The sequence below is a fragment of the Drosophila erecta genome, unplaced genomic scaffold (assembly GCF_003286155.1).
Source record: "Drosophila erecta strain 14021-0224.00,06,07 unplaced genomic scaffold, DereRS2 tig00000055-arrow-pilon, whole genome shotgun sequence".
Classification (NCBI taxonomy): Eukaryota; Metazoa; Arthropoda; class Insecta; order Diptera; family Drosophilidae; genus Drosophila; species Drosophila erecta.
Window position 1 is genome coordinate 9,220,243 of NW_020825200.1, and position 20,522 is coordinate 9,240,764.

Below are 20,522 nucleotides of genomic sequence, written 5' to 3' on the forward strand. Positions count from 1 at the left end.
AATTCAAAAACTATCAGCACAGCACCTCACTCACTTGGCCAAACAAGTTGCAGTTCGATGAGGTTGAAGTGGTTAAAAGGTTTTTCGGATGCCGTCTTCAGCTCAATTGACCGTAACCCGTTTCAAAAAAAAACCTTTCAGCCCATTAAACTTCATGCAATTGAAAATATTAAAAGCATGCATAACAATTAAGCTAATCACATTTTATAATCAATAATCTCATGTACTTCAAACAGTTTAGAATGTATGAAGATGTGTATTTCATAAGATTGCTTATGATTTGTACGCCTTAATGTATTTATTTATTTTTATCTTCTAAATATAATGGGTTCCTCGATCTCTAAATTCATATGCATAGACTGATAGGCAGACGGAGGTGCCTAGATCGACTATAGTTTTCAACGAATCTAATTTACCCTTTACTCTACGAGTAACAGGTGTAAAAATGGCAAAATATTTTTATGCAAACTGCAAAGATGGCTATATCGACTGGGATTCTCCCTTTAAATTAGGCTCGTGATGGTAACTTTCCTAAGTTAGACAATAAAAATAAAAATTTGTACGAGACTTCAAGCCTATGAAAAACCAAAAAACTATTTTGTTTCCAAAGCCCTCTATAGAAACTTTAAGCATATTAATATAAATTTGGGTTTGAACAGGACAATCGAACTGCAACTCAAGCCGCGACTCAGGTATGAACCAAACTAGTTCGCTTCGAGCAGGTTCGTTCAGCATGTTTGAGCCCTGTTCGATGAAGCTGGATGCATAGGCCTTATTTTAAGTGATGCTCCAACGATGGCTAATAGCGATCCTGCACGTGACTCGGCTTTTGGCTGAACGATAATGACGCAGACCTCAATTTGTGGGTCTGGCCTTTTTTGGGGGGAGCAACTTTCATCGGCAATCAAATCAATTATGTGGGTAAAAGTCGTGTTTCTCTGGCTGGCAAAATTTTTGAGAGTGCCCAAATGCGGTGGCTCCTTTGCGAGAGGCGATCAAATCTTCATGGTCCCATGGGTGCTTTTGGTGATTTGTCAGCGTGTCGAACAAAACACAAATCATGTTCATCAAAGTGTGGCTAAAAATGTTTGTTTTGTGGCGTTTTTTTATGCCAAATTTATAACTAGTTGTGTTGACTCTGCAGCGTGCAGTTTTACAAATTGTTTTTGAACATTTGTTCAAAGTGATTTATTGTCGGTTATTTACAGTCCGCCTCTTGGCTAGCTGGCAAAATTGTTCATTTTTTATTTTCCACGCGCCTCGGCCTCTTCACATTGGCAGTGAATACTCCACGGCACACGGTAGCCGCGTGGCCAAAAGCAGGGAGGAGTGGCTAAACTTTAGGCCAGCATCTAATGCATTTCTCGGATACGAGTGTCGCCTTAATTGATATGTCATTTATGCTAATTCCTGGCCAGAGAGCATAGGAATTCGCTATCTGGACGGGCTACAAGATGTGTTTAGTGCATTTGGAGTCGAGTAACACTCGTCGGCAGACTATTAAATGCAATTAAGTTAATTTAAACAGTTTTGTGGAAAGCGATGACAGCTAACAATAAACAGGTGCCCGCGGCTCAGGCTCGAAAACAATTGAACAACCATTGTTGTTTACTTGGTTTTAGCCAGACTCTGCTCTATGGCTGACTCACTTGGATGATGTGCTGCTAGTCCCAATAATGGTTGACGTCAATTATCGGAAATTGCATTCGTCTCCGGCTGCCTTAAGTATCCGTACTTGAATCGGAGCTTAGTTTAGCCTGACCCAGATTGCAGACGGAGTTGCTGGCTCAAGTGCTCATAGTACTATAATACTGTGTGCCAAGACTTTTAAATTCCAGATAATTGTTTTATGGCCCCTCCAAGTATCTTTATGGCAGCGAATCGATTGTTGATTAGCAGCAGCAGCGTGAAAATGTCGCTGGCAACATTGTATCACCAATTTCGAGGATGGTGGGGTTTTCAGCGTGAGCGGACACTCAAATCATGCATTGTTTTAATCAAGCTGTGTGGCTGAAGCCTGCAAAATTACATTACAAAAATATTTTTATGTTTTGAAGCGGCTGTTAAGGCCTACTCTAACAGTTCACAACACGTTCTATAAATAAGTTACTTTAGTAACCGTCTATCAATGACTTGCTTCAAGTTTTTTGTTTAAGTCTTTCGATTTATCTTTCGGAAACTAAAAGAATTCTAATTTGGTTTGCCTCAGTAGTAACAATTTAATTGAGTAGAAAGTTTAGATCTAAGCCCTTTGTTTACGCTTCAGCTTTTTAATGATGGAAATATTTTACATTTAAGTAGACTAACCTAATTACTTGCCATAAAACTAGGAGCTAAAAAACCCATTCTACATTTTATTGGATACCTATGGCCTTTTCAATGAGTTGAAGCCGGCTTACGCCACTTCAGTGGCAGCGTCAGTCAATGACCATAAAATAATGTATAAAATACACAAAAACAAAGCACCGCCATGAAACAATCGAGAATGGCCCGAAAATTCCAGCTAAACAACAACATTACCAAAAACCCAAATACAATAAAAATGCGGAGCGCGGAGGAGAATTGCTTTCGGTGTTTATTGTTGCGGCTGGAAAGCGCTGGCTGAGGGCAACGCTTGGTTTCACATTACAGCCAGCTTCCGCTGACAGACCGAATGTCAAGCAGCCAAACAACCAAGCTACCAAGTAACCAAGCAAACAAGCAGCCAGTGAAGCGATCCGTCCTCCGAGGAGCGAGAAAATCGCATTCGGAAAATGATTTTTTGGACTTAACTGCGATTGCCCATAAACAAGTGTAAATTGAGCTGGAAAAGCGGAAAACGCAGCCAACGCAGCATCCGATTTCAGGCAGCGGCAAAAGGTCGCGAACCGAGAGCAGGCCGATTTATTAACAAGACACTGCGAACGCCTTGGCATTTTGCATTGTGCTCGTAATTACGAAACAACGCAGCCAGCAGATACAGATGTATCTACGCCCCATTAGCTCATCCTCACCCCCGCCACGCAGCAAGTGTTAATTGAGCTGAACCAGAAGAAAAAAGGAAAAAAAACACAAAACGAGAAGGTGCAAAAGGAAAACTGGGAAAAAGGAAATGCGCGCTGACCCAAGCAGCTGGAGGTTTCCTTTTCTCTTTGTTACCTGCAGATACTTTCTCGGACCGATAGGGTTAGCGTTAAGGACAATTCATTGATAATGACTGGCGCCAGCTGGTTGGCGGCTCACTTAGACAAATTGATTACTAATTGGTGTGTCAGGACGGCGACAAGAAAGGAAGATAACACAGGAACGCACAAGGACCAGTTAAAGTGTTGAATTAAACTTTATTGGATGTAATTACAATTTTACAGAAACTGGAAAGTCGTTTTACAATTATATATATTATATATGTATATATATAACTCTATGTTTTGTATGTGGTTGGGGTGTATCAGTGTCTGTGTCTGTACATATACATATAATACGTTGATTTGTTAAACATTCTTTAGTTTTCCGATATATGTGTATAGTTCATGCTAAGTATCCCATACAAGTAAGGTATAATATTTAAAAAGATTACACTCTAGGTATATTTCGCTTAAAAGTTTAGTTAACAGTTTCATATCCGTTCCTATTTTGCTGGTCTACTAAGCTGAAAGTCGGAAACAAACAGTTTAAGTAGCTGAATTTTGATTTCTTGGGACAAAGTTGGATGGTAGGTTAGTTAACTAGTTGAAGTTGAAGAAGAATGCTTGTTCCGTACATGCGCCGCACTTAAAAGTTCTATTAGGACGAAGATAGGTATAAATTATCTAACAGATATGTGAGTACCGAATATCCAATTACATTAGCTATAATAGTTTTCCTATTGTATAGTTTCGTTAGATATCAACAATTTGGTGTTGCATTAGATTTAGTTCAGTTGAAGGGGAAAAAGTACAAATAAAACTAGGTTGGGGGAAATGCCCTACATTCGCAGACACCCACTTCGATATACATAGATACATAGTCTGTTGTAAGTATTTATAATTGCTTGTTAGATTTAAGTTTTGTTTTAGTGCCAATTGGCTTAAGGTACTTAAGTTTTCTTTGCCTTTTGGCCTCCCTCTATCTAAAAAGACTCCATTCCATTAAAACACACTCAGGTTGCTACTTTGAGGTTTGTAAATTGTGTGTCTGTGTGTCCTTTTTGTGAGCCAGAGCGTGTCTTGTGTGTGTAGTATGTGCAAATATTGCAATTAATTGGATTTAGTATTCAGCTGGTACATGTCTAACACCCTGCCTAAACAGTTAACAAAATTGATTGCAATTCTTAAGTCAGTTGAGTAGTGAAATCGTATTTAGTCTTTATTTCGAATCAGTTGATCAGATTTAAACATAGTTTAGTTAGAGCAAAATGCAATCAAAGTTTCGTATTCGTAGAGTAATAATAGTGCGAATTAAGTATAATAGTTCGTAGTTTAATAGTTAACAATGTGATAGATCTAAATCCCACCCATACTCAACAGCTGCGCATTTTGTTGTGACAAACATTCGTCGAGTAAAAGTTAACTTACAGCCCATTTGCACATCGTAATACGCAGATTTTACACTCTCGCACTTGAAGTTGCTTTATTTGCACTTGGGTTTTTGTGAGTTTGGTTTTTTGGTTTTTGGGTTTTTATTTTATGTTGTTTGGGACTGCTAGAGGTAAGTGTGTCCATTCCTACGTGCAGGACATAGTTTTGGAGCTGGTTTATGTACATCTATCGCCCTTCATTTGCCCATTTGCCAGTGTTTATTAACTTGAACTAGAACGATCCTTTAAAAATTGTTTCTTGAGTTTTCGCATTGAGTTATCGGCTCATTCTATATTATATATGATGTATATTTGTAAGTATATATGTTTTTGTTGGTATGTTATGAAAGCTAACAATGTGGACGGACAAAAATAATTTACAAAAATTCATTTATTGTTACATTTAGTTTAAAAACTTTTCTCTCTTGCTTCTTTTCGTGTTTTGGCTGTGTCTTCAAGCAGTTAAGATTGAATGGCGCGATCAATCGGGTGTAATGGATTTGCAGCGGCAAAAAGTCGGAAATTCCATGTATCAATACTTTTCATCAGTTTGCTGGCTGACTGCACATTGATTTGGATGTGTGCCCATGCACACATCCTGTGATTTAAACTATTATTAGCTATGCTTAGTCTGTATAGTCAGATAAGTTAAGACTTAGTACACATTATCGAATTAAGTACTTCCGTATTAGAAAATTAGAATAGGGTTTACTTCTTTGAAATATGATAAATCGGTATCTGCTGCGCTCTCCACACGAATTTGATTTTAGAAATCAACAACAACTTTGGACTTTCAGTGGAGTCTTATGATTAAACCTAAAGAGCAGTTAGCAGCTAGTTAGTATCGAGGATTAATGTTGTAGGTTTTTCGTTATTTTTGTATTTTGCTTTAGAGACAAGCTTAGTCGCATCGCAGAGCTTGGTAGTACGTTAAAATAGACTAGAGTTTAGTTAGTTAGGCAATATCTATATACAAATGTAACTATATAGATGCATACACATGCGTAATATTGGTTTAAATTGTATGTATATAATATGTATATATAGCAGGCTACTTTTTTTACTATAATTGGAGTTAAAAAGTTTTTAAAGGCTTCAGTAATAAGTTCTTTCGAGTTGGAGTCCGATCTTCAGTTAAGTTTAGGTTTAAGTAATATCTTAAAAGACCGCTTGCCTAAGCCACATTCACTTCGAAAACAATGTGTGATTCTTAAAATTCGTTAGGCAAATTAATAAAAGTGCAGGTATTTGCTACTAATTTAGATCTTCTGTTGTCTGTGTAAAAGAGAGTTTGAAACAAAGTTTCACTACAGAGGTGCTTGGGATTATGTTTCCTAGTCGGAGCAAATACGAAAGTAGAAAGTTTCACTCGGTTGTTAAAGCTATTCATAAATTCTTAAGGAACCGCAGCTTGTTCCGTTCCTATGTTAAAAATTCACTCAGTTGACCCTCACTGATTGGATTGTATTTGGTGTAGATTGTTGTTGTTGCTCGCATTGGTGTTGCCACTGCTTGGCGCAGAAATGCTATAAAAAAGGACATGTTAGTTTGGAATAATTAAATTACAACTATGGTCAGTTGGCCTACCTATTTTCGTGGCACACCAACATTTCCTGCTGCCCTTGAAACTGCAAGTTTTGAAGGTATTCCGCCCTGCGTTGGTGCACCAGCTTCTCTTTTTCGGCTCGCTCTTTCTGTAGTCTGTTGAGTTAAAAAATGCATTAGAATCGAGAATAAAAAAGAAGGAAATGCAAAATAATACTGAAAACTGTATACCGAATCAGTAAAGGAATTCAAAGCTACAAACGAACCAAACTATACACACGGCCTTACCACAGTCGCCAAATTGCCATCCCAAATGCTTGCGTGCAATTACATCACCCATGAGTTAGCTTAGTGTTCAATTAATCCTCCAATTAATTAGTCGGATCAATTAGTTGTACTTACTTGATGCGTGATTGTCTCATAAACTGTTGTATTTTCCGGGCAGCTTGATTTTGAGTCGACTGCGAGTAGGTGCGCCTGTGAAATTTCATTTAACTGGATAAGTGCATCCTTTACAAAACTACATAGTGGTCTGACTCACTTCAAGGGACCCGAGGGGCTGGTTTCCTTGGGCGTGCTGGGCTGGGAGCCCATCTCGTGAAGCTGCTGCTGATCCTGTTTGTAGTGATCGTAAAAGCTGGACAGGCACTGGGAATTGCTGCTCACACTTCCATGATCACTGGAGCTGCTCAGGCACAAGCCGCTCTTCTTGAATCGCTTGTTTCGTCTGTAGGAGCGGTAGCCATGTTGAATCACCAGGGCGGCGTTGGTCATCTGCCTGTAATAGGCATACTGCTTGTACCGCCTGTAGTAGTTCTGGATTACAGTGGCGGCGCTCCGTTCCTTGTTCTGCTCCTCCAGCTTCTGTCTACCCTTGTACGAGCGATAGGCCTTCTGAATGCACTTGGCAGCCTCGTAGAGCTCTCGCTGCTCCGTGTCTGTCAGGGTTAGCTTGGAGAAATCCGCCTCGAAAGGATAGGACGAGATGCTGGAGGCGTGCAGAAACTCCGTCAACTGTTTGGTGGATGGCGGGGGACTGGGCGAGCTGACTGAGGGATCGGTGCCCAAAATGGAGTAACTGGCTGGGGACTGCAGCGGTCCCGAGCTGGCGGGACTCAAGCTGGAGCAGGGCGTGCTGACGTCGTGATAGCGATAGCTGTGGTCATGGAAGTCGAAGCTGAAGTCGCTGTCGAAATGTGTGTTGGGCAGCGAATCGAGCAGGGGATCCATGAAGCTGTCCGTCAGCGCTGAAGACTCTGATGTGAGCGGTTCTGTCAAGGGACTGCCCAGCACCATCATTTCATCGGCTTCGTTCTAAGGGAGTAAGTCACATTAGAGGAGCCTTCAATAAAGCAGTTGATAGCAGCTCACCTTGATCCGCTCCGGCATGGCTGCTATTATGTGTTCAGCTAATGTCAGAACTTTGGCATCGGAGTCCCCTGAAAGAGCACCAAACTCGTTACAGAATGATTTCCAAGCAAATTGCTCATACAAATACATGGCAAACGAGTCTACATAATTGAGTTGGACACTTTCATGTACACATATACAGTATCGAATATTTTCTCTGTTTTTTAAGCTCAATTAGAGCTGTTAGGATCTAATGGAGCTTAAATTGACAAAGCTACGTCTATGACTCTCCAAATTGATCACGATAATAGAAGTCGCTGAACACGGCTAATTATTATTTGTATTATACACCGACAAGCATTGATTTTAGTGGTTGGGGTGATTAGCTAGCTATTTACATACACCTCGGGTTTATATTTACAACGATCAATTCGTGGTTAATTAGGCGGCGAGTGTTTGTTAGTTTAAAATTAGTAGTAATCGGTTAAGTGTAGACATCGATAAAAGCGCCCATTTAGGGCGCTAAACCAGCAACCAATATTAATAACGAACATTTACATTGATTAAACGAGCTTCCCCCCAAATACGTGATTACATATAACAACAAACAGCAATAGCAATAGCAACACAACATCAACAACATCGAGAGCCCTCCCCACATGGTTAGTATGTAATTAGCTACAGTACAGATAACGGGTGAGTTTGTTACGGGTTGACACTTTGAGATTGGATTGAATGGAGCTGGGCTCCATCCGGCTGCCATCACTGACCTACAACGGCATCGGGCAGGGCCAAATCATTGCCAATGGTCACGTCGGTCGCGCTCGTCGAATTGTCGTCGCAATCTTTGTCGTGCACGGGACTCGATTCGCCCGTGGATACCTCGCCTAGTTTGAATTTACCGAGAAAATTTGAGCATTTGGTTCAATCCATTAAAGTTAAAGTCTATGACTAGGAGTTGGAAACATGCAGAGTCTGATCCCCAAACTTACAGAGGGCAAAGTCCATCTTGCGCAGCGGCGACAGAAGACAGTTGGTTCCAGTCAGCGAATCCAGCGGCGAATCAACGCCCAAGGCATAGCTGTCATGGCTCTCAAAGTTGCTAAAAGATTGGAAATAAAGTCAGTGCAACTCCTTTGCGACTCGGTTGCAAACTCACCTATGGAGCCTGGCCAGCGGCTTTCCAGACTTGCTGCGTATGTCCATGTTAATGCCACTGTCTATAGAGGAACGTTTGGAGTAACGACTGCTACTATTGGGTGGACTCTGATTGCTGTGGGTTCGGATGGGCAAGTGACAACTATATAGCAAGTTACTGAAAATCGAAAAGTGGGAGCTCCGTACCTGTGCACCGCGACGGGTCTCAGGAAAACGCCATCATGCTTGCGCTGGAGCTCCAAATCGAAAGCGCTGAAGCTCTGGTGCTGTTCTTCCGCCTCCGCCTCCACGCCCATGTTCATGGATAGATTGGCCAAGCCTCCGCGCAGCTGCGGCTTGCGGCAGCGCTCCTTCTCCAAGCGATACATCTGCGCCAGCAAGCTTTTGTGGCCCCGCATGCTGGCCAAATCCAGAGGAGTTTGCTGTGCCTGCGTCTTGATCTTCAGCGCATTGTGGTTCCACTTGTAGAGCAACAGCGAGCACTCTACATGGCCACGCACACAGGCCCAGGCGAGCGGAGTAAAGCCGTAGACATCCTGGCTGAGGGCGTCCAGTTCGGTCTCAAGAATGATATGTGGATTTTCCGAACGCCAATTGAGCATGGCGCCCACCAGCTTGGCATAGCCCAAGGCGGCGGCCAAGTGGAGCAGCGTCATGCCACGTAATCCCACCGTCCATGAGGCGGCTGTGCTGGGCATGCTCCAGGCGTGCTTGATCAGCTTGTGGCAATATGCTACCAGCTTCTCTTCGAAGTTTGGCTCCAGGCAGAGCGCAGTGTTGTCGGTCTGTAAGTCCAAGAGATCTTATGTTATGGCATGAATGCACAACCAAAACAATCGCACTTACCGTGAGCTCGTGCTCCGTCTTCACCTGCAGTTTCTCGTCAATGGTGGACAGGCGATTGAGCAGCGTAAACTTGTACAGGCAATCGTTGGAGCTGGTGGCATCGAATGGCGCATCCGCCAGCAGGGACAGCTTGTACTCAAACATGACGGAGTTGGAAACAAGGAATCCGCCACAAGCCACCTGCAGAGTCACAAATCCGGCCTCGTGGGCCGGACAATAGCAGCGGAGCACTCCTTCCTGGACCAGTTGCGTGGGTACGGGCTGCGCATCAAACAGCACCGTATAGGCGCCGCCATTCGAGCTCGTCCAAGGTCCGGCCACCAAAACCTTAACGCCTCCCTCCGTGTACGACCATTCCGGACTAAAGTCGCATATGTTGTGTACCTTGCGTGGCTGCGCTGGTGCGGTCTCTCTCAGGAAGGAGCCCTGCTCCAGCGCCGTGTTATTCAGGGCCTGCTTGTCGTCCAAATCCAGTTCGGGAAACTCCACGAGCATATCGAAGGCATCCAGATTGGCAAACACATCGTCGGTTTCATCCTCCTCAGCCTCGGTTCCGGCTTCCGTTCTCATCGAGGGCTTCTTCTCCGGCTCCTGTTGACTCAGCTCCAGTTTGCTGTGGCCTGTTGTTATCGTTGTACTTGGTGCAGTGGCGCCCGCTGCTGTCGTATTGTATGGCATATTCGCTATCAAAGTGCGCTGGATATCCTCGTGGGATAGGTCCAAGGTCTCGTTGAAAAAGCCCAGCGTTTCCACCTGGGGCTCCTCCTCGCTGCTGCTGCTGTTGCTGCTGTTTTGATTGTTACCGCCAAAGCTGCTGCTTTCGTCACTAATTTGGCTGCTGTTATCACTGGAAGCACTGTATGTTGCACAACCATTTTGGTTCAGGGATTGAGTTAGCGGCTGCGCCTGCGGCTGCGGCTGCAGCTGCTGCTGCGGGTGCAGCTGACTCCTGTTGGGCGCTTCTGTGGCCTGATTGTTGACTGCGTGGCTGTCCTGCTGCTGAATAAGTTTGAATTTAATCAACATAAACACAATGATGGCAGGCGATTTGCGGTTGCACTCACCTCGGAGAGCGCATTGGCGCTCATTAAATTATCACAAGTTGCTGCCGTCGACGTCGTTGTAATTTGCTGCTGCTGATTGCCATCGATAATCGATTGTAAGGAACTCGAAGTGGACGAAGTGCCCGACGTGGGCGTGGATATGGACGTGGGAGTGGGAGTGGGAGTGGCTGTGGGTGTGGATGTGGATGTCGACACGGATATGGATACGGATACGGAGGAGGGGAGGCTGCCAGCGGAAGACGTTGCAGGTGTGGCCTGGCTGCTGCTGCGATGCTCGGGTGACATGCACATGGCTTCCACGGGAGGTTGGGCCAAGGAGTGGGGTTGAACTTGCGCCAGAGGAGGCGGCTGACCACTAGTTGGGGTTGCTGTTGTCTGCTGCAATTTATAATAATGTTGCTGCTGCTGCTGCTGCTGGCTGCTGTTGTTGCTGTTGCTGGAAGCATTAAGTTGCTGCTGTTGATTGTACATAAAGTTATTGTTGCCGGGGTCGTTATTATTTACGATATTTAATTCGTTGTTTGTTTGGGCTGCTAATTGCTTGCTGGCATTGCTGCTACTGCCATTGCTGCTGCCGGAGTTTGTGATTTTGTTTGCGGTCATGTGGTTTTGGTTTTCAATTAGTTCGGTGTCCATAATATTCGAGGCGACTGCTGCTGCTCCTGAGGCTGCCGCTGCTGAAGACGCCGCAGGATCTCTGGCTGTGGCTGTGATCGTTGTATTGGCTATTTGCAGCCTGTGCTGCTGATTGAGATGCACCGAATTCTGGCCCTGACTGGCAACAAATCGCTGTAGGCTCAAGTGCTGCTGCTGCTGCTGCTGTTGCTGGTGCTGCTGGTATTGCTGCAGCTGCTGGTGTTGCTGCTGCTGCTGCTGCTGTTGCTGCATCACCAGATTACTCCTTGCGGCGAGCATATGACTTGCACCCCGATACTGCTGCTGCTGCTGCTGCTGCAGGTAGTTCCCATCCTGCTGCTGCTGCTGCTGCGGCGGAATGATCTGAAACTTAATGGCCGACTCCTGCGGCAACTGCTGCGTGACGTTGTGGAACTGGCCGTGATTGTCCACGTGCTGTCTTGGCCGCTCCGCCCATCGGGAGTAGAGCTTGCTGGCCACCACCACGTTGGGCGTGTTGCTGTTGAAGGGCTCGCCCAGCCGTTTCTCCTGCACCGAGGACTTCAGCATGGCGGCCGACCGGCGCATCACGGGATGCGTGCAGGTCTTGCCGTCCACACATCCTCCATCCCCGCACCCGCAGTCCAGCTGCTTGACCAAGGCAGCCTGGCGCGACAGCCTCTGCTTCTCCATCAGCTGGCACACTATGGACTCCACCGTCTCCGCCGTCTAAAGGAACAAAGTGCATTTCAAATTGCGCTACGACTTAATCTCTTCTAGACTTACTGATATTTCTATATCGTTGCCCGAGTCGGAGTCGTCATCAGAGTTAATTGTGGACACTGAAAATTGTGTGAGTTAGCTTCAATAATTAGGTTCTTTCTTCTTTAGATTTTAGATACAGAAACTTGTTTTCTGCTAATAGCTATCTTAAAAAATTAAGACCAACAAAATGAACGGATTTTTGCAACTTTCCAAAGGGCCTGTTCATAGCAGTTTTAAGAGTATTATAAATTGAATACTATATTCTTCAAATCTATACTTACGCATGGGCTTGAGCTGGCTGACCAGCTCCTCCTTGGTCCACTCCTTTTTATCGCCCCAAAGCGTGATACTGGGCGCAATCACGGCCATTTTATTATCATCCGGATATGGGACATTCAGGTAGTGCACCAAAACAATGTCCGGATTCTACACGGAAAGGATGAGCAAAGGAGCAATGTGCTCCCAGGATTTAAATATGTTAGGGGATGGCAAGGCGATGGCAAACCTACCTGCAACAGCCAGTAACATCTGCGATGAAATGTGGGCAATATGGCCGAGTGTACATAACAACCATAGATGCACTGTGGAAAAGAGGGGGCAGAAATCGAGGGAAATTCAATTTATCAATTCGGCTGGCACAAACAAGAGCATAAAAAGGGACTAAAACTTGGGCAGTTCCTACTCGGCTCCACACGCAGCTCGTTCTACCCCGTGGAGAAGAAATCCATTTAATTGGAAAACATAAAAACGAAGAGCAAGTGGAGTTCAAATTAAATTACCAACCGCCCACGCTAGGGGGCGCCACTTGGACTTGGTAAGTGCCAAAAATCAGGACTCAAACTCAAACCGAAAGCCAACGAATCGAAGCGGAAGAGCCAAGGAAAAGGGTTTGTTGTTCCGCCTGTCTTATAAAACATTTCGTTGCGCATTTTTCTTGTTCCTCACAGTTTTTCCCCCTTTTTCTAGCATAGTTTATATATGTATAAATATATATATTTTTTTTGAGAACTTCTACCCGCTGATAAATTTGTTGGCTCTCGTTGGCCGCGATATGCCGCTGACTTCTTCTGCTTCGCCATGGCATTTCCTTTGTACTATCTGCCTCGTTTGGGCCCAGTTATCATGTAAGAAGACGGCACCCCGCCGGCACTGCCAACTGCATAAATCTTCGCCGGCCACGTTTACTTGCGAACGTATTAAAATAAAAATTAAAATAGAAACAAAAACAAGAACAAGCGCCCGAGGAAGTGTGCAAAAAATTGGCGTGAAATTGCCAAATGTTTTTATGTTTCTGTAATGGCTTGGCCGCGGGGATGGATTCTCCGACAGACAGACATTATAAATAAGCTTAACCCTTGGCAAGACTTATTTCATTAGCAGGCAAAGGCGGCGAAGTACACATCCTTAAGCAAACACTTGCCGCAGACGAATTGCTCCCAGGGACCCAGAGTTTCTGTCAACTTCCGGCGGGAAATCATAACTCACCCAGAGGAACCCCACACGGTCAAGAACGAAGCTGCAAAGAAACGAAAACAGGGAACTCCCAGGAAGTCCGCGGAATGGAAGACACTTTTTTAACCCTTGACAAATGATGGCAATAGCTGGAAAACGATTCCGGCTAATTGCCTAATTGTGCAAGGAATGCCCAGCAAGTCAGTGTCCTGGCTGAAGAGCTGTTCCTCCGACTCACCTCAGTGCCTTGTACTTTCAGTTTCATGTGATCCTCGCGCGTCGTCTTGCCGTCCTTGCGCTTCTTCCAGCAGTAACCATCGCGTCTGTAGCGCACCTTCTTCCTCGAGTAGAGCAAGAGCGATCCGCTTTTGGGTCTGTAATTGATTTTCCTTAGATTTATAACCAGATTAGAAAACGTGTTTCGTGTTATTACTCACCTGGTTCGAACCTCTTTGGACTGCCACTCGCCATGCTTATCAAAGCTGATAAGAATCGCAGCGATTTCCTGGAATATGCAAACAAAGTCTGTACAATATATCTGTGATATTTGCATATGAAAAACATCTCAACGAAGGAATTCACAGATACGCAAGTGGCCTTCACAGCGCTCCTACTTTCGCTGCGACACTGGCAAAGTTATTTCCCCGTCACTCCACCACTCCGTCACTCCGTCACTTCTCGGGGTCCCCAGTTCACCCGTTCACCCGCTAACTTGGCTAACTGACCTTAACTAACGTGCTAACAATTTCCGGACTTAATGGGCAACGGATCCGCTGCCCAGTCACGAAACTCGCGGCATTTCCGCCGCCAAAAGCTGGAGAGGAGGCATTTCTGCGCCATAAAACAAAGGAAAACATTTTAGAAATTTCATTTGACCGCAAAGCGGACACGGCCACCGAAATGGTGGTCCTGTGTTAACCACAATTTACAGGTGTCGCCGGCAGTTGACACTTAACCAGGTGGCCAAGCGCCAGCACAGACGCATCCCGAGTGCAATTTGTGTGCATACTTGAAATGCTCTGTCACCAAGGAATATAAAATCTTAAAAACGCCAGAGCTCAAGATTTAGACAGTGGAAGGCGATTCGCATGCAAATCACACAACAGTCAGCGAAAGTTCAGAGGGAATTCAACGGATTTAGACATTCCATAGCATGTTTTGCCGATAAAGTTATCAATTTGTTTGCTTCCTTGACGTTGCATGAATAATGCAAAGTGCCCATCCATTCCCAGCATCCTCAGCTGTGTGCAGCCAAACATTCGCCATGTGCCTCCGGTTTCGGGCGAGATATCGCAGCATTTGCGAGTGTCATAAAAATTGTATATCGGGATCGAAGGAGGAGACTGGGCAAATCACAGGCGCGTGTTTGTCAAGTGGCAAACGTTTGCATTTTGGCCAAAATTGCCCCTGACTGGGCTCTTCCGCCGCCGCTGAAGAGCATGTGGAGGATGTGGTGGGACATATGGAAAGATAGATAGATACATATATGGATGGATGGATGGCTGTTGCTTACTTATGCATGGCTCCAGCTACTCGAGCGACCTACTCCAAACTCCAAACTCCTTTCTCGCCCCATGATGAATTCCAGGCACATACTGCGATGGGCGGGGCATTAAGAATTTATGCCCACCTCAGCGCATAGCCCGCCATTTTTTGGCCATGGGCGTGGCCCTAGTCAAATGTTGCTTCAACACTTTCTCCGCAGAAATGGGCAAACGTTGCATCCATCATATTGGAACATGGATGGCAGACTTTTATGCGAACGAAATGCTACAGTTGCTTATTAATTATGGCATAGTTGAAATCCTAAAGAGTGTGACTAGGTTTCCAACCCAAGTCCAAGCCAGTCAAGTGCTCCTCTTGGCTGACCAAACGCAGAAGGACCACTTCGGGTCACCCAGAAAGCGAATGGGGCGGAAGAAGTAAACATAAAATTGCGACTCATTATCAATTTAACTTTTTGATTTTTAAGCTGCGCCCTTTTGCAACCACACACGGTCGGCTTTTTGCTTTTTGTGTTTCTGCTGCTGTTGTTGCTATTATTTTGCAGTTGCTTTATGAGCCGGGTCGAGAGTTCTGGCCCCCGGCTACTGCTTAAATGCCAAATTAAAACCGTGTGGTTAAAGCGACAGTCGCTGGTTCGAGTGGGGTCATCCTGCCGCTTTTCCAGCCACTGCCCCATCTGCCCCGTTTTTCCTGTAAGCAGACTAAAATAAGCGTGCGTAATTTTATTTATGCCCCGTGCACGGCCACATTTTGTAATTTTTGCATCCCGGTGCGGCAGGAGGGAGTTCAGTCCACAAGTCCTGCCGCTGGACCCTGACTTCCTTGCTCTTCGGTGGGCAAACCGTGTTTTAATCAACTATGAGATGCCCTTACGGGGCGTGAATTAAATTCATTAAGCCCTGGAAATGCTTTGTGTTGCCTTTATCTTTGAATAATGTTTCTTAAGCAATTCCAAATTATTATATTGTTAAAAATAATATTGGTAACACTGGCTTACAAGTGTAAGTCACTTTCATTTAGTCAACCGTGTAACTTTAGTGAGTGTAAAATCTGCTAACCGTGAAGTCCCCGGAACCAGATACAAAAAAAGAGAAAAAACCCCACGAGCCCCAAACTTTACAACTGTCCAAATGAATATTTGCGGTTGCGCTTAATTCACAAGTAAAACAACAAGCCAAGCTCATTGCAAAGAATTTTCCCCGTTTTTGTGTTTTCCCGCTCATTTCCCGCGAGCGAAAACTTTTATTGCAAACCAAACTGTATCCGCGGGTTAAAAAATAAAAATAACAACTTTTCAGCGACGCGTGGCCAGGTTTTTAAAAGCGGCTCCCCGAGCACACATCTAAAGTTCTAGTTTTACTGGTGTTTGCATTATAGTTTGTGGCGCAATAAAAACGTCGCGAGGTCCTTCCTAATGGACTGACCGCCATCTCGTTAATCTGCATATAGGAGCTCGCAAGTGTGTGCCCGCCAAGGAGGAGCCGTCGTCGAAGGCTGTCAAAGTGTCCTGGCGGAGGACTGGCAGGCTCATCCGCCTGTCAACTGGCCAGGACCCATGGCCCACGGCTGAAGTCGTCGACTTCCTTTGGCTTTCACTTGACTTCCCCGTTTCGACAATTTTATGTGCAATCAAATGCAAATAGAAACACAAACGCAAACTCAAACACGAAACAGTGCCGGAAAATGCAAACAGAAATGCCAACTTAGAACTAAAACTGACCTCATTTGTATTCCAACGATGACGCTGTGATGGAAAACTGTCGGCTCTTGGCAGGCTCTCCAAATTGTCGGGCAGCTTGATGGGTTCGCCATCTGGAAAACGTGGGGGTAGAAGGAAAAATAGATGTTAAGTGCACCGAAAGCGCAAGTCGGGAAATCAATTTCGCATATCTCTGCCAGCTCTGGCACTCTGCAGCCCACTCCGGAAAAGCCCAGCCCACTTTTCCGACCCGACACCCAACAGGTGCAACTGTCGGACATTCATAAATGCGACAAAAATGTAAATCAGTTTAGAGCGATGATTTATAGTTTATGCGTTGTATACTCGTACAAAAAAAGGGGAAAGAAATCCTATAATGTCGACATTAATAAACGAGTTGCTGCACTTCTCCATTTATCAAATCCAATCTTCAGCATTAGCTGGGCAGAATGCGTGGCAAAGTTTTCAGTTTCGGCTTTGAGTCATTGAATAATTACCCACACTTAATGGAGCTTGCAACGTAAATCGAACCAACTTTCGGTTTATTAAAATGCCACGCAACTCGCGAGGCTAAATAAACTTTGCGGCCAAACTGTAATTTAGCAAAATGTGTAATAAAAGCGGACATCTACGCGACATCCCACCCCCCGTCCCCCCACTTGTCGTATATCAAAGAGCCAATAGGTTGCACTCGAAGAGCCATAAAAAGTATTTGTCCACAATTTATATAAAGTGCTCGGAGCGCAGCGACTTCGCTTTGCCAGTTGCCAGTTGCCAGTTTGCCATTTCGCCGGCAAAGGCCGCGTAACCAAAATGTGTTGCCAAATTGCAAATGCCAGACGGGGGGAAATGTCGGAAGGGGCGGCACTTGGGGGTGCGTGGGGTAGTTGTGCCTCTGCCCCCCGAAGAGGTGAGACCACACGACCAGGGATGTGCCGCTCATATGATGATCGAGTAATGTAGTCATCTTTAGAGCTTCAATCAGGAAGACCAGATCGTTATATACTGTATTATCTGGTAGAAGCCCAGTTGCCAGAACTTTCACTCCCAAAGTCCAGCTTAGTCGCTTGAGTAAGGAACCACTGTGGACAGCAGTTCGCGTAGTGACGAAGGCAGCAGCGTTGCACGCATAGCTGAAAATCTGCTGTGACTCTGCTCTACACAGCAAGCAAATAGTACTGAAAAGCCCTCGGTAAGCGTCGCAAAAATCCTTTAAAATCACGCACGCATCCCTGACGAACCAAGGACTTGCCCAGCCCCTCGTCACACTTCAGTCGCAATGATGACGTTGATGTAGTTACTTTTTCAGGGCGTTGTTGTAGTGGCAGTTGAAGTTGTTTATGCGATTTTTATATGGCGCACGTTTTGGCAGAGGACACACGCTCGGAAAAGCAGACGGTAAGCCGGTGGGTGGTGGGGTGCAAGTGGGTGGGACTGGCGACAAGCTGTTTGCTTTGATCGCACTCTCCAGTTTTATGGCCAAACTAATTTGTCATCGCTGCCTTGGGCACCCAATCCCTCCCAGTACCAGCCCCCCAAGAAAACCCCCAGTCATTGAAATACGCTGGAGCGATAATTGTCAAAAATGTCGAAACAATCACAGCACCTTGCCCCTTCCAGACAGTCCTTGCACCTATTTATAATGCAGTTGCTGCCATTGTTGTCAAAAGTGCGGGCTGTGCGGGGGGAGGGCATAACTCTGTTTGATTAATACAAATAAAAAGTTTTTTAACTGCTCTCTGCATATTTCATGGCGAAGAGCTTCAGAAACTGACGTTGCCCGCCATCATAATAGACTGCCACAAAAAGCAAAAAGGAGCTGGGCCAAAAAATAATAAAAACCGAAGGCCCAGCAGCCGGGACTGCCAAAAAAGAAGGTAAATCGCAGGTGAGAGGACCTCGGTCCCATGTCGCCAATGTCGATGGCAACGTCAACGTGGCAGAAGTTTGCCCCCTTTTCCCATTTTTTCCGCCTTTTCGGCGGTTTTGCATTATTACAACTTTAAGGGGGTGTCGGGTGCAGGGGAGCCCCCTTCGCAGTTTTAACCGCCGCTTAATTGTGACAAATGCGCTTTGGTACACAAGATTTTCTCATAATTTGGCCGAGGAATTTAAACAGCAGCCGGCGAGCTCTGGGGAAGGTGACTGGATAAATGCTCGGATGTCCATGGGCCACGGGCCATGTTCCTCGAATTGACATGGCAAATAGCACAAAAGAGTTGATATAAATAATAAATTCGCGTTTTATGAACCCGAGAGCTGCCAATTTGAGCTGCCTGCCAAATTGTGGCTAATAAATATCTCACCAAAAAATACCAGGTAGCTAGGCATGTCGGTGTGTGCCCGGTCAGTTGCAGTTTATTTGGGCCTAGAAGTATAAAACATGCAAGAGAACAATTTGTTTTGCACTTTCGTGGCCGCCAACGTCGCCGAAAAGTCAGCGAGTGTGAAATTACTTTTGTTCAGTCACACACTCTAGCCACAATTAAAACCCATTAAAGTGTCTCGGAAATAGCTGCACACCAACTGCCAAATGGAGCCCATGGAATAGGCCATGTCTACGCAATTCTTTATCGCAGAAGTGGGGAAATAAATATCGCCGTGGAGGGATTTTTGCAGATAACGCATGATGACGTTCCCAACCAATACTAAATAGCGTTGGTCGAAGATAGAGTGTGTGGAGGAGAAGGCCAGAACAGACGTCATGGTTGGAGCAAATGGCCAAGGAGTGGGGCAAAGTAAAAGTTGTGCACGATAGTAGGCACAAATATTTGTTTATGTGTCAACGGGCAGGGGCAAATTCAGCACGGCTGGGTGAAAGATGTTTATTACTCATAGTAAGGGCATAAGTTTGATACATTGTAGTATTTTTATAATGCCAGTTGAAAACCATGCCACATATATATTCTTGATCAGTCAGTTTGCCTATCAACAAGCATGGTCCCAGTTGAAATGTGTTTATCAATACCCATTAACTAGCCAAAAGTAGTTTAAGCCATTATAAAATAGACCATGTGAAATGTGAAAAGCATTCGCAGTTCATAGCCCCATTCCCATCCGTTAGGAGTATCTTTACGCAGCTTTATTACCCATGATATTCCACAAAAATTCGGAGCATCAAAACTTAGTCGACTGCCTAGCAGATACAAAACTTATAAAGTAGCTGGAAGCAGGCGAAGTCCGCTCAAATGACAGATGTGCGGATGATTTATGGCGTTAGCAAGCCCAAAACAAACACACACTGCTCCACACGTTGCGGTTGATAAAAATCACATTTTGGCAGAAGGCAACGACTAAGGCACTCATACAGTCGCTTTGCATTTTGCTCAGTGCCGTTGTGGCATTACAAGGAAACATTTCTCATCCAGTTTTGCATATTTCGCCCAAGAACAGCAATTAAAAGACACATAACAGCAAATATGCATGTCAGGCGCGACGGGGCCAAACAATAATTAGCCCAAAAGCAGCAGCAAAATGCAATTTCGCCTCAAATGAGGAATATTTGCAGAAGCCATAGGAAACACAACCGCACTGAACACAACAGCGATTAACATAAAAATGCACAAATGGGGGCCACAACGGGCAGGTCTGAAAGTCATAAAAGTCCTATTAATGAATGAAATCTAAACAGACAATGTGAAAAACAAAAGCCAAAGCCAAAACAAAAGTTTGCAAAAATGTTATAAATTATTTACCAGTTACGCTGGGTCAGAGGGCAACTTAAGTAATGGTGTAATGGTGTGGTGGGTCCTAACTCAAACTCAAACTCGAACTCAAACTCGAATCGTCATCGTCTTTTGTGTCTACGGGCAATGCAATTACGTGCGGATTTCATTACTTTTCCTGCCCCAGCCGTAGAGTCTAAGGATTTAGTGCTCTTTGTATGGATATTTACGATTCCTAAATGTTGACTGCTCTATAAGATGTGAACTCATTTAATATTGCACACGTGTACAACTCAAGTTGCCTTAGCCAGTTTACTTTCAAG

General features: G+C 44.9%; 1 protein-coding gene across 6 annotated transcripts in view; it reads right to left on the minus strand.

Moving 5' to 3' along the window:
* Positions 1-3,313: 3,313 nt before the first annotated feature.
* LOC6542228 overlaps positions 3,314-20,522 on the minus strand; it is a 33,058-nt gene continuing 15,849 nt past the window's right edge. For 2 of the 6 annotated variants that reach the window (XM_001969159.3, XM_026978551.1), the window contains 17 exons: positions 16,556-16,647; positions 13,767-13,834; positions 13,568-13,703; positions 12,387-12,458; positions 12,159-12,303; positions 11,899-11,954; positions 10,498-11,841; positions 9,434-10,429; positions 8,774-9,372; positions 8,589-8,702; positions 8,422-8,531; positions 8,200-8,316; positions 7,451-7,518; positions 6,621-7,393; positions 6,482-6,556; positions 6,122-6,235; positions 3,314-6,060 (listed from right to left, as the gene is read on the minus strand). In XM_001969159.3, the coding sequence (XP_001969195.2) occupies positions 5,985-6,060; positions 6,122-6,235; positions 6,482-6,556; positions 6,621-7,393; positions 7,451-7,518; positions 8,200-8,316; positions 8,422-8,531; positions 8,589-8,702; positions 8,774-9,372; positions 9,434-10,429; positions 10,498-11,841; positions 11,899-11,954; positions 12,159-12,303; positions 12,387-12,458; positions 13,568-13,703; positions 13,767-13,834; positions 16,556-16,647 (4,955 nt within the window). In that variant the 3' untranslated portion in view covers positions 3,314-5,984. Of the gene's footprint in view, positions 6,061-6,121; positions 6,236-6,367; positions 6,396-6,481; positions 6,557-6,620; positions 7,394-7,450; positions 7,519-8,199; positions 8,317-8,421; positions 8,532-8,588; positions 8,703-8,773; positions 9,373-9,433; positions 10,433-10,497; positions 11,842-11,898; positions 11,955-12,158; positions 12,304-12,386; positions 12,459-13,567; positions 13,704-13,766; positions 13,835-16,555; positions 16,648-20,522 lie in introns of all 6 variants that reach the window. The other 4 variants (XM_015159543.2, XM_026978552.1, XM_026978550.1 and 1 more) reach the window with 3 other exon arrangements.